Source organism: Cervus canadensis, chromosome 31, assembly GCF_019320065.1.
Source record: "Cervus canadensis isolate Bull #8, Minnesota chromosome 31, ASM1932006v1, whole genome shotgun sequence".
NCBI classification, from domain to species: Eukaryota; Metazoa; Chordata; class Mammalia; order Artiodactyla; family Cervidae; genus Cervus; species Cervus canadensis.
The window spans coordinates 19,823,521-19,837,127 of NC_057416.1; the positions used below are offsets into that span (position 1 = coordinate 19,823,521).

The 13,607-nt window shown below is 37.3% G+C and overlaps 1 protein-coding gene across 3 annotated transcripts in view; it reads right to left on the reverse strand.

Moving 5' to 3' along the window:
• TUSC3 (tumor suppressor candidate 3) overlaps nt 1–13,607 on the reverse strand; it is a 215,418-nt gene that overhangs the window by 104,887 nt on the left and 96,924 nt on the right. For all 3 annotated transcript variants that reach the window (XM_043454211.1, XM_043454208.1, XM_043454210.1), the window contains exon 3: nt 265–382. In XM_043454211.1, the coding sequence (XP_043310146.1) occupies nt 265–382 (118 nt within the window). The remainder of the gene's footprint in view (nt 1–264; nt 383–13,607) is intronic.

Genomic DNA, 13,607 nt, shown 5'->3' on the forward strand with positions numbered 1-13,607 from the left:
ATAATGTATGTAAACTGCCACTGTATGATGGAAAAAGAAAAAACATATTTCCTCTATGATGGAAAAGCTAAAATGTGTTTATTCACTAATGGAAAAAACTGTACTGATAAAGATAATATTAACTGTAATTACTTTATCATATTACAGAATTTAATAACTACTCATTGGAGTCACTCAACTGTGTTTTTATCTGGCACACAAAGATGTATCAACCATAACCAACTCCAATAAATATGCTATTAAAACAAAATATATTTCTCTTACCTGTTGAAAAATGTCTGTTCCCTCATCATAGTCCACTTTACTGAAGAAGAGTTTGTTACAAAAGGCAGATGAATAGCGCCAGGAGTTAGCCAGTATTTGATATTCTTCATTAGCTAGTCTGATAAGGATAATGGGACAGAGTGGAAACATTATCAGTATTCAAAGATTAACAAAGCTATTAATAAAACAGGGATTCTGGGGCAAGAGTTACCCTGGCTTTAGTAAGGAATGCAAGCTAAGAGTAGATTTTATATTTTAAATGGATGTTGAAAAAAAAAATATTCCATGACACACAAAGATTATCTAAAATTCAAATTTTTATCATTTCATGAATAAAGGTTTCCTGCAACACAGTCACACTGATTCATTTACTTATTGCTGCAGCTGCTATTAAGCTACATAAGGGCAGAGTTGAGGAGTTCGAGTAGAACGTGTGAGGGCAAAAAGCTCATCCTGGCCCTTTGTATAAGAAGCACGACAACTCTTATTCTAGGGGATAAAATCATTTTGTGTCACTTCCTATATATATAACTTAAATCTTCTGATGATTTTTAGTAAGAAGCACAGAACAATTTTTAAGAATTTTGCAATTCACTTTATTTTTTTTTTAATTTTTTTTTTTTTGTCATACATTGATATGAATCAGCCATAGATTTACATGTATTCCCCATCCCGATCCCCCCTCCCACCTCCCTCTCCATCCGATTCCTCTGGGTCTTCCCAGTGCACCAGGCCCGAGCACTTGTCTCATGCATCCCACCTGGGCTGGTGATCTGTTTCACCATAGATAGTATACATGCTGTTCTTTTGAAATATCCCACCCTCACATTCTCCCACAGAGTTCAAAAGTCTGTTCTGTATTTCTGTGTCTTTTTTCTGTTTTGCATATAGGGTTATCGTTACCATCTTTTAAAATTCCATATATATGCGTTAGTATACTGTATTGGTCTTTATCTTTCTGGCTTACTTCACTCTGTATAATGGGCTCCAGTTTCATCCATCTCATTAGAACTGATTCAAATGAATTCTTTTTAATGGCTGAGTAATATTCCATGGTGTATATGTACCACAGCTTCCTTATCCATTCATCTGCTGATGGGCATCTAGGTTGCTTCCATGTCCTGGCTATTATAAACAGTGCTGCGATGAACATTGGGGTGCACGTGTCTCTTTCAGATCTGGTTTCCTCAGTGTGTATGCCCAGAAGTGGGATTGCTGGGTCATATGGCAGTTCTATTTCCAGTTTTTTAAGAAATCTCCACACTGTTTTCCATAGTGGCTGTACTAGTTTGCATTCCCACCAACAGTGTAAGAGGGTTCCCTTTTCTCCACACCCTCTCCAGCATTTATTGCTTGTAGACTTTTGGATAGCAGCCATCCTGACTGGTGAGTAATGGTACCTCATTGTGGTTTTGATTTGCATTTCTCTAATAATGAGTGATGTTGAGCATCTTTTCATGTGTTTGTTAGCCATCTGTATGTCTTCTTTGGAGAAATGTCTGTTCAGTTCTCTTGGCCCATTTTTTGATTGGGTCATTTATTTTTCTGGAATTGAGCTGCAGGAGTTGCTTGTATATTTTTGAGATTAATGCTTTGTCTGTTTCTTCATTTGCTATTATTTTCTCCAAATCTGAGGGCTGTCTTTTTCACCTTACTTATAGTTTCCTTTGTAGATAAAAACCGTATGATTATCTCAATAGATGCAGAGAAAGCCTTTGACAAAATTCAACACTCATTTATGATTAAAACTCTCCAAAAAGCAGGAATAGAAGGAACATACATACCTCAACATAATAAAAGCTATATATGACAAACCCACAGCAAGCATCACCCTCAATGGTGAAAAATTGAAAGCATTTCCCCTGAAATCAGGAACAAGACAAGGGTGCCCACTCTCACCACTACTATTCAACATAGTGTTGGAAGTTTTGGCCACAGCAATCAGAGCAGAAAAAGAAGTAAAAGGAATCCAGATAGGAAAAGAAGAAGTGAAACTCTCACTGTTTGCAGATGACATGATCCTCTACATAGAAAACCCTAAAGACTCTACCAGAAAATTACTAGAGCTAATCAATGAATATAGTAAAGTTGCAGGATATAAAATTAACACACAGAAATCCCTTGCATTCCTATATACTAACAATGAAAAAAAGAAAGAGAAATTAAGGAAACAATACCATTCACCATTGCAACAAAAAGAATAAAATACTTAGGAGTATATCTACCTAAAGAAACAAAAGACCTATACATAGAAAACTATAAAACACTGATGAAAGAAATCAAAGAGGACACAAACAGATGGAGAAACATACCGTGTTCATGGATTGGAAGAATCAATATTGTCAAAATGGCAATTCACTTTAACAGAGAAATAAAAATCATGGATATGTTTTAAAACTGTAACTATCAGTTATACTCCACCTTTAATGTATTCCATCTATCTAAAAATGCATTTACGCTTGCACCTAGAAGTAAGCAAAGATTTGAGTAGCTAAACCAAATGCCACAAACAAGCCCTCCTCTAAAAGCATACTTACTCTTATTTTGAATTCATTTCTATTGGACATTTTGTTGATACAAGAGATACGGAAGCTCTGTTTTTTTGATGTAGGCATGGAAGAGAAGTAAGGAAAGGCTGGTTGCAAAAGGATGTAGGCACAGTCATGGAAAATGAAGCAACAGTGATTACTAAAACTTAAAAAAAGGAGAGGGAGCTTCTTCCATGTAGTTGACTCTTCACAAGAGATATGGTGAGTCCCTCTCCCAAAGAAGTATAGACAGAAAAAGATCTAATCCTACAATCACAAAAAAACTTGGAGAGGAGTCAGCAGCAGATAAGAGATTTCAAGGAATATGTGGAAAATGTAAGGCTAGTGGAAAAGTTTTGATGGACAAAATTACAATCTCCAAGAAGACGGCAGTGCAGAAGAACCTAGGAAAATACTGGATGAGAAGCGCAAAGCTGCTAGGTTGGAGGTTTCATCTTGCTAACAAGCCAGCCTGTTACTGTCTCGGGGGTGCTGGCAGAAGCCACAAGACTTGGGGTCAGAGATCTAAAGGACTTTATTCTTCATGTTTGTATGCACCAGTTCCCTGTGCCCCCAAGTTCACGGGATGACACAAGAGGCCCTTCCTGGATGCCCACACACGCAGCTGACTGGGTTACAGGACTGCACTACCAAGTTGGGGGACTCACTATTGTTCTAGTACATGACGATGAACTCTGTGCTTTGGGGAGACATAACGCCACTCCTCAAGGCTTGTCACTGCACACACAATCCTTTGCCTTCTTGGCATGCCCAGCAAGAACAGGCAGGATGATCAGAGGCCATGGTTGGCTGCTTTTCCCAACAGTAGTCATAAAAAAATAACAATGCCATATAAAAAGGAACAGATAAAGTGAGAGAGCACCCTAAAGAGGAAATATGATTTCTCAAATTAAATACAGACAGAGTTAAATAAAATTCACAGAACAAAAAGGACATAGGTAGACTATGTTGGGGGGAGGAAGGAGAAAGGGGCCTAGATATTTAATCCAATAAATCCAACTTTCAAACAGAAAGAGCTCCAGAAAGAGAAGAGACAAAGGAAGTATTTCTGGAAACATAATACAATTAAATGGACTAAGTATTCAAATTAAATTACTTCCCAGGTTCTGAATAAGTGGAATAAGAAAAGACGAACATGTTGTGATACTTTACAATGCTATGGATAAAAAGAAGGTCCTAAAAACTTTCAGAGGAAAAAAGTATTTAACAAGGGCCAACAGTGAGATGCGGACTGGAATGGTTATTGGCAGCACTCGGCGCCTTCAGAACATGCCTTCAGAGTTTTGAGGGCATGTTATTTTCCATCTAAAATTGTACATCAAGCCAAACAACTAATGAACTTTGAAATAAACATGTTTAAAAGATATAATTAGTAGAAAGGTACTAGGAATGGAAAAAAATGAGAAAACCTGAGAATATAATCGAGGAACTGTAAGAAAAAAAAAGGGATGACTAGGCAGGATATGGTGCAGGAGGAAAAGCAGATGTATAAGAAAGCTGTGATCCAACTACAAAGCTGTGAAATACAAATCTGAACAGGAATTTAATTGGACCTCAAGATAAAGAGAATAGATTCGAAGCAACCATTATAATTAGAAAATGTTGGAAGATATCAAAGACTGTAGGGAGACATATTTGGTCCCACAATAGGAGAGTGGTGACAACAAAATGAATATAAAAGGCAAGGTCTAAGTAAGAAGAAAATTTAAATGTATCATTATCTAGATTAACAGGTGATGGGAAAAATTAATTATTTTGAACATTTTCTTTTATATAAAAGTAAAGTTATAAGCAACAGCACTACACTGTAGAAAAGGAACCATACTAAAAACCTACTATTTTGCAACTGTTGTTATTTATGTGGAAACAATAAGTCAGCCTACAGACAGACATAACGATGGTCTATCAACGACGACAGTGCTACCAATGATGACAATATACAAATAGAGGTAACAGGATTTGGTGGGTAAGAGGGGAGGCGAGATTGTACTTGCTAACCTTCAACTTACAGAATCAAGAGATATCACTTATAGTTATGAATAAGTAATAGAAGGATGCTATTTACTGTTATAAATAATAAAATAAATAATAATATATAAAAATGATAAGAAGTGAGATGAGTTAAATCCTCACTTGTTAGAGCCAGAAATGTAAAGATTAGGTGTACTGTATGAAATATACAAAAGTAACCTTTGGAGATTTAAAAAAAAAAACCACAAAGGAATAACAGATTGCCAATGGCTAACTGTGCAAACAGGTGAATGCAAGGGCTAGAAGAGATAGTCTAGGCCCTTTTTTATTAAAAAGGAGCAGGAATATTGCTATGATTAAAATATATCTATTTAAGAGAGCTAAAAACAAAGCTTTGATCTTCGGTCATTCAGCATAAAGACCCATTTGAGATCATTTAGCATAAAGACCTTAAGGGCACGTTTTATGGTAAAACAGCGCAAAAAACCTACCATTGTAAACATCAGCCTGAAACTGCATTATGCTCAGTAGGCAGAAAGCTTATTATATATATTTTGAATCTGTTCAATGAAATAGAAGCTTGTAAAGCTTTGGTGCTTAAATAACATTTAACATGAGCACCTAACAGCAAAAAGTGAGCTAATCTCCAAGGTTCCAAGGTCTGCTTTCATGGAGCTGATGTTTTACTGAGGAGACATATAGTAAACCACCAACCAAATGAGAGAAAACCATTCAAAGCTAAAATATACACTGAGAGAAAAATTACACAGAATTGTATTACAGAAAACAATGGAAGATCTACTTAGATGACACAGTCATAAAAGCCTTCTCAGATGAAGGGACATTAATGCTCAAATTCCAAGGAAGGGAAAAATCCGTCGCTGCAAAGAGCTCAAGAAAGAACATCTCAGGGAGCAGGAGTAGCAGGCATGAGAGCCTAGAGAAAGAAAGAATTTAAGATGCTGATGAACCGAAGCTGTGATATAAATGAGAACATGCTCTCTGTTTAAACACTGCCTCACAGCTCCTCTTCCAATCCTAAATGAAAACAGTTAGGACCAACATGAGCTCTACAATCTGATATGATTTTTGTCACATGGGATCTAATATCGGGGGCTTCCCTGGAGACTAAGCAGTAAAGAAGCCCCCTACCAATGCAGAAGATGAGGGTTCGATCCCTGGGTCGGGAAGATCCCCTGGAGAAGGAAATGGCAATTCACTCCAGTATTCTGGCCTAGAGAATCCCACGGACAGAGGAGTCTGGTGAGCTGCATGCAGTCCATGGGGCTGCAAAGAGTCAGACATGACAGAGCAACTAAACAACAACAAATTCCCAGTTATTTTCAAAGAAAATATACATCATACGGTGAATTGGCACTGATGATTAAGTGGGCCTGAACATTTCTGCAGACTGATAAATCTTAAGAAAACAGTGCTCCCATTAAAAAAAAAAATATTATTAAAAGGATGGCATCACAATTAATAAAACAGGTTATTTTTATACAAAGGAACATTTTACACAAAAACACATTTTAAATTTTCAAACAAAACAGGGAAATGGAAAATTTTCAAAAACTGGCATTCTTACAGTGATGATACTCTAATAATGAAAATGTTTCATTTTGAAAAAGAGGAAGAGAACAATCAAATTTTCGTACTCAACATCTGTGTATAATGTCTTATGGAATGATATGATTAGGATAATCTTGAACTTTTCGCTCATCATGTTATAACCTACTGCAGACCTGTTAGATTCTATTAGGTATACATTCATTCACTCCACAAATATATTTTAGTGCCAACAATGTGTCAGGTAATGAAGGACTGAAAAATAAATGGAAGGGTCCTGACCTCAAGAAGAATACATTCCATGAGAAAAAGATGCCTCATCCAAGTATACACAAAATGTCAGATAATTAGAAATACTCTGAAAAAAATAAAAGAAGATGTGGTAAGTGGTATTGAGAAGCCAAAGAAGATGGATTCGTTTTGCCTTCAAACTCTGTTTTCCACACTGTCCATGTTCTCAGTTTAATTTCCAATAATCAACTGTAGATTCTATCCTCTGTTCCAAAGTCCAAGATAACTGCCTATAAACGAAGACCTTAGGCAGAATAGAACACAACATTTCCCATCCCCTGGCCACAATTTACATCTGCCATCTATGTCCATATGAACATACCACACACTCAAAGGGTCTCTCTGTTGTATAACACCCCACATTCATTCTTTAAGCTTTAAAGTATTAAATCCTTTGCTTAAAATGTCCTATCTTCTTTCAAAAAGCTTGCTCCAAAATGACCCCCCTTCAGAAGCCACTTCAAATCTCTACAGTTTCTCAGTTACCATGCAACACTATTTATTTTATGTACATATTGTTCTGTTTATTCATATTATGTTTATGCATTGATTATTTGGTGGCTAACACCTAGTCCAGAATAGGCATTTAAGGTTTGATGATGAATAATATAATTTCCTAAAGAGTCTGTGTATATTTACAATACACACACAACCCCACACACCCTAAGTAACTCTAAATTAGAGATTGTGAATTCTGGAGAGTCTGACTAAAAGCCTGCTTAGTCAGATTTATGTCACAGATCAATGTCCCCTTTTGAGGTCCATCTGCTTCACTGTACTTTAGAATGAAAAAAAGAAATAACTTACACCTATATGCCATCACAAATATATGCTATTCAAAGGAATAATGGTCTTGACTTGAAAGATTATAATGACTAAAACATCTCCTAATATCATGTTCCTAATATCAATTCCACATGCAATACAGAATGTACATCTTAATCATCAATGATATGTATTCAGTGTTTTCCTGTGTCCTGCAAATGATTAAAAAGTATACATCAGTCTCCACCTCTAAGATGCTTGTTAGAGAATAGAATAGACACACACTAACATATAAATAAGACACATATACTGAAAAAACTGCAGGTGCTACACAGCATATAAAGAAAGAAATCACAGTGAGATAGAGCAGCTGGACAAAAGTGTGAATGTCAAAATATTCAGGAAAGAATGGAAGGGCTAAAATGAGGACAGGGAGAGGATATTAAGGTAAGAGAAGAGTATAAACAAAGACTACCCAGTCTGAAATGTGTATTATGTAGTTAAATAATAGAATATAAGTTTCATGTCAGAAAATAGGAAAGAAGAAACTGAGACCTCTCTTCCAATAGAAAGATAAATAAGATCTTAACTTTATTCTGTAAATAGTGAACAGCTACTGAGTGTTTTAAAAGAAGTAGATTATGTAAAATACTGATTAAAAAAGCTGTAATTGGCATCAGAGGGCATAATATATTAGAGAAATAGAAAATAAATATTTGTAAACCACTTAGAATGTTACTATAATGGTCTAGTTAAGAAAATCTACGAGGCTATTAAAATAGTATATAAATGAAGATATGACCTATTTCTTACACATTCTCCTTTAGCATCTACCACGCCAAAGCAACCAGCAAAATTTTCTACACATTTTGCTTCTAGTTAGGAATCCATCTGGCTGGAATAAAGAATTCCAGGGGAGCTGAGAAAATTACATTTTTTTCAACACAAATACAATACTTAGTGAAAATTTAATACTGACAAAGTAAATGGGGCTTTCTTCTGTTGAATATAATTTAGTAGCAATAAGACTAGAAACCAGATCTGTCTGTCACAAAAAGTAATTCAATAAGCCTAAGAAGTACATATTTCAATGTTGACGATATCTATTTAGAATATAAAAGACTTGGTAGAAGGAATGTGCAAATATTAACATATGTCCAATAACATAAACCCTGTTCTCTAAACTTAACTCCATTATCTCTTATCCCTCCATTTTCCAACTTCTTCATGCGTAAGCCTAATAACAAAGAAGTCACTGGCTTCTTGCAAAGGTTTGTGTCAGCTTAGACTGATGAGCAAAGGCATCAACAGTACTTCTTAGAACCCTACCAACTTCACTGTTTCCTGAAACAGAAGCTGAAAACCGCAAATGCTCCAAGCACTTAAATAAGGACATTTCCAACACTGTTAGCTAAACAGTATTTTCTTCTTTAATATTTCATAGGAACATTAGAGATGCAACTTCATGAATGGAGGGTACACTATAAACGTTTCTAATCCATTCACATGCAGCCTGAAGAGGGCAGTCGAGCTGTGGCCAAGCATCCAGACAGGCTTAAACAGCAACTGCAGGGCACAGGTCTGGTAAAGCTCTTCTATTAAACCTTTCCAATCTTTTATTAAGAAAACAAGAAAAAAAATCACTTAATCCAAATGCTATAACATTTTATATTATCATCAAGTATTATTAGTTCATCTATAGTTGTATGTACTTAACACAGCTCCCATGATGAATGTACATTTTATCTTTTTATCCCTTCAAGGGATTTTTAAAGAAACATGGTTTCTCTTTTTAAGGATAATCAAACTTCCTATAAAGTAACAGATTTGTATCAAAATCCCAATGTATGCTTTTTACAGTTATATGTTTATGATGAATTATAAAGATTGAAGACAAAAGGAGAAGAGGTGGCAGAGGATGAGATGGTTAGAGAGCATCACCAACTCAATGGACATGAGTTTGAGCAAACTCCAGAAGACAGTGAAGGACAGGGAAGCCTGTGTACTGCAGTCCATGGGGTCAAAAACAGTTGGACACGACTTAAGTGACTGAACAACAACTACTTATATGTTGCATAGATACATCAGAGTATGTCTTCCTAAAACCTCCCATTAATTAATACTGGAGAGGGTAGCCTTTTCCTTCTCCAGGGGATCTCCTCAACCCAGGGATAAAGCCCAGTCTCCCGCATTGCAGGCGGATTCTTTACCTGCTGAGCCACAAGAGAAGCCCAAGAATACTGGAGTCGGTAGCCTATCCCTTCTTCAGCAGATCTTCCCGACCCAGGAATCAAACCAGGGTCTCCTGCATTGCAGGCAGATTCTTTACTAACTGAGCTATCAGGGAAGCCCCAATTAATCTCTACGGATGATAACATATATATAGAGAGAGCTGGTATGAGCAGAACCACCTACTACTTACGGTTCTGGTATCCTAAAGAGAAAAAAGCTGGTAAACAACATGTTGCACAAAGATTTCAACAGTGACTGCTCTCTGGTTGTGCCACACATATTCAGGATACTACTTAATATATGGAACTATATTAAATAGACCCAACGCCTCTGAAGGGCTGAAGATTCACTACCATTTTGTAACTGGCTCTGTACAGTTCACTACTTCTATGATAAAGATGTTGTGTCCATTACGCTATGTTTTTTATGCATCTATTTTTTTCCTTAGAAAACTATTCTAACATGAATATATGATTCCAACATATATCTTACAGCAAAAATGTATATGAACATAAGAGATACTAAACTGTATATAACATGCACATACAACTCAGTTTATGAGTCAGTAGAATTTTTGTTCTCAAGAAAAATGGTAACACGAACATACAAGAAAGTGTAAAGGTTGTATGCTAAGAAAACTGACATAATGTAGGTAAAAGAAGAAAGGAATGCACAGAGATTAAGTCCTCTCCATAATTTGTTTTCAGAGATCATACTGGTGTTGAAACTCTGCAACTATTTTATAAATATGCAAAGAGAGACCAAATGACCAAATACATAATATTGGTGGGATCCAGGGTTTCAATTTGGAGAAAGCAGATAAAACTCAGAATGAGGAAAATAAGAGGAAAAACCCTACGGTGTTAGCTTGGAAGAGGAGATATCCAATTAAAGTCCTAAGTTATATGTCTTTATTAATTTATATGACACATACATATGTACATACATCTCAGCTCTTATTAAAAGGTCTGAAAACAATCATATTATCTCAACAGTAAACAGTGTAACTTACCCAGGTGTTGCTTTCCAAACATTGTTTCCTACAAAGGAGGAAGGACTCCTCAAAAAAAGAAATGCTTCTTTCAGTTCCACGAATAAGTATAAAGTAGGCTTAGAATATTTTACTGAGCCAGAAAGCAAAGACATGGCATTCAATGACATGGGAGTTGGTTTCCACTGGAAATTTAGGGCAACTTGAAGAGTAAAAAAGAATAATCACAGTAATGGGTTAATGAATAAACAAGAATCTTTGAGTAGAGATACTCCCAAGGGGAAAATGGAAGAAGGAAGAGCTCTCCTTTATAGACGAATACTAACTAATTAACGTAGATGCAAGAAAGAATGTTCAAAATCACCCCTTCACAATCATCAATGAAATACCATATTCAGGCAGAGATGATCAATGGATGTTATAATCACTGAGTAAAAGTACCAAGAAATAGGACAGTCACATAATTTCAAAGTATTCCCCCCTCTTAACCTATTCACCTCCCACTAACACTTATTACCAGGGCAGGATATACTTGTACAACAGAAAGATGCAGGGATCCCCACCACAATCAAGTAATCGATTTCACCTTCGCTATCTGAAAGAACTAACATTATATTTAGTGAAAGCTATCGTTTTTCCAGTAGTCATGTATGGATGTGAGAGTTCGACTATAAAGACAGCTGAGCACTGAAGAATTGATGCTTTGAACTGTGGTGTTGGAGAAGACTCTCGAGAGTCCCTTGGACTGCAAGGAGATCCAACCAGTCCATCCTAAAGGAGATCAGTCCTGGGTGTTCATTGGAGGGACTGATGCTGAAGCTGAAACTCCAATACTTTTGATGCTAGGAAAGATTGAAGGTGGGAAGAGAAGGGATGACAGGGGATGAGATGGCTGGATGGCATCACCAACTCAACTGACATGAGTCTGAACAAGCTCCGGGAGTCAGTGATGGACAGGGGGCCTGGCGTGCTGCAGTCCATGGGGTTGCAAAGAGTCGGACACGACTGAGCGACTGAATTGAAGTCAACAGTATATGCCTCCTGATACAATGCAGTAAGAAGTACACAGATAATTGCTATAGTACTCGTGTGAAAGTTGGTCAATGAATTTAATCATGAGGAAACAATCAAGCAAATCCAGATCATGAAACAATATACAAGGCAAGTTGTCTGCATTCCTTAAAAAAAAAAAGCAGACTGTATCACTGAACTAATGTCAACTCATTTAAAAATGATGTTATTCTGATTATGTAAGAATGTTATATTAAAATATACAAACTTAAATATTTAGTGGTGATATTTCATGATGTCTATATTTGCTGGTATGTGACTCATCTGCTTCAAGATGGTGGAGGAATAGGACGGGGAGACCACTTTCTCCCCCACAAATTCATCAAAAATCATTTGAATTCTGAGCAACTTCCACAAAACAACTTCTGAACACTAGCAGAGGACACCAAGCACCCAGAAAGGCAGCCCATTCTCTTCTAAAGGAGGTAGGACAAAATATAAAAGACAAAAAGAGAGACAAAAGAGTTAGGGACAGAAACCTATCCTAGGGAGGGAGTAGTGAATGAGAAGTTTCTACACAGCAGGAAACCCTCCCACAGCGGGGTATGTGGGGGAATACAACCCTAACCGTGGAAAAGAGAACTTTCCAGCCAAAGGCTCTAACATAACAACCTAATGCTCAGCCTGGCCCACTCACAGAACAAAGGACGGAGCAGACACCAAGGGAGAGCTACCACTGCACACAGGCCCCTCCCCACCCAGAGGCGGAGGGGAAGAGAGCCTGAAGAACTCCGACAGAGGTTCCTGACACTGTACAGCAGGAGGTAATCAAGACCATCCCCAAGAAAAAGAAACGGAAAGAAGCAAAATGGTTGTCTGAGGAGCCCTTACAAATTGCTGAGAAAAGAAGGGAAGCAAAAGGCAAAGGAGAAAAAAAAGATATGCCCATTTGAATGCAGAATTCCAAAGAACAGTAAGGAGAGATAAGAAAGCCTTCCTCAGAGCAATGCAAAGAAATAGAGGAAAACAACAGAATGGGAGAGACAAGAGATCTCTTCAAGAAAATTAAGAGATACCAAGGGAACATTTCATGCAAAGATGAGCACAATAAAGGACAGAAATGGTATGGACCTAACAGAAGCAGAAGATATTAAGAGGTGGCAAGAATACACAGAACTATACAAAAAAAACCTTCATGACCCAGATAACCACGATGGTGAGAACACTCACCTAGAGCCAGACACCCTGGAATATGAAGTCAAGTGGGCCTTAGGAAGCATCACTACAAAGTTAGTGGAGGTGATAGAATTCCAGTTGAGCTACTTTAAATCAGATGATGCTGTGAAAATGCTTTCAAAGTGAAAGTGAAAGAAGGTGAAAGTCGCTCAGTCCTGTCCGACTCTTTGTGACCCCATGGAATTCTTCAGGCCAGAATACTGGAGTGGACAGCCTTTCCCTTCTCCAGCGGATCTTCCCATCCCAGGAATTGAACCAGGGTCTCCTGCATTGCAGGCAGATTATTTACCAACTCAGCTATCAGGGAAGCCCAATATGCCAGCAATATGCAGCCCAATGTGCTGCATTCAATATGCCAGCAAATCTGGAAAACTCAGCAGTGGTCACAGGACTGGAAAAGGTCAGTATTCACTCCAATCCCAGAGAAAGGCAATGCCAAAGAATGTATAAAGTACCACACAATTGCACTCATCTCACACGCTAGCAAAGTAATGCTCAAAATTCTCCAAACCAGGCTTCAACAGCATGTGAACCGTGAACTTCCAGATGTTCAAGCTGGATTTAGAAAAGGCAGAGGAACCAGAGATCAAACTGTCAACACCCGCTGGATCACCGAATAAGCAAGTGAGTTCCAGAAAACCATCTACTTTTGCTTTATTGACTATGCCAAAGACTCTGACTGTGTGTATCACAACAAACTGCGGAAAATTCTTAAAGAGACAGGAATA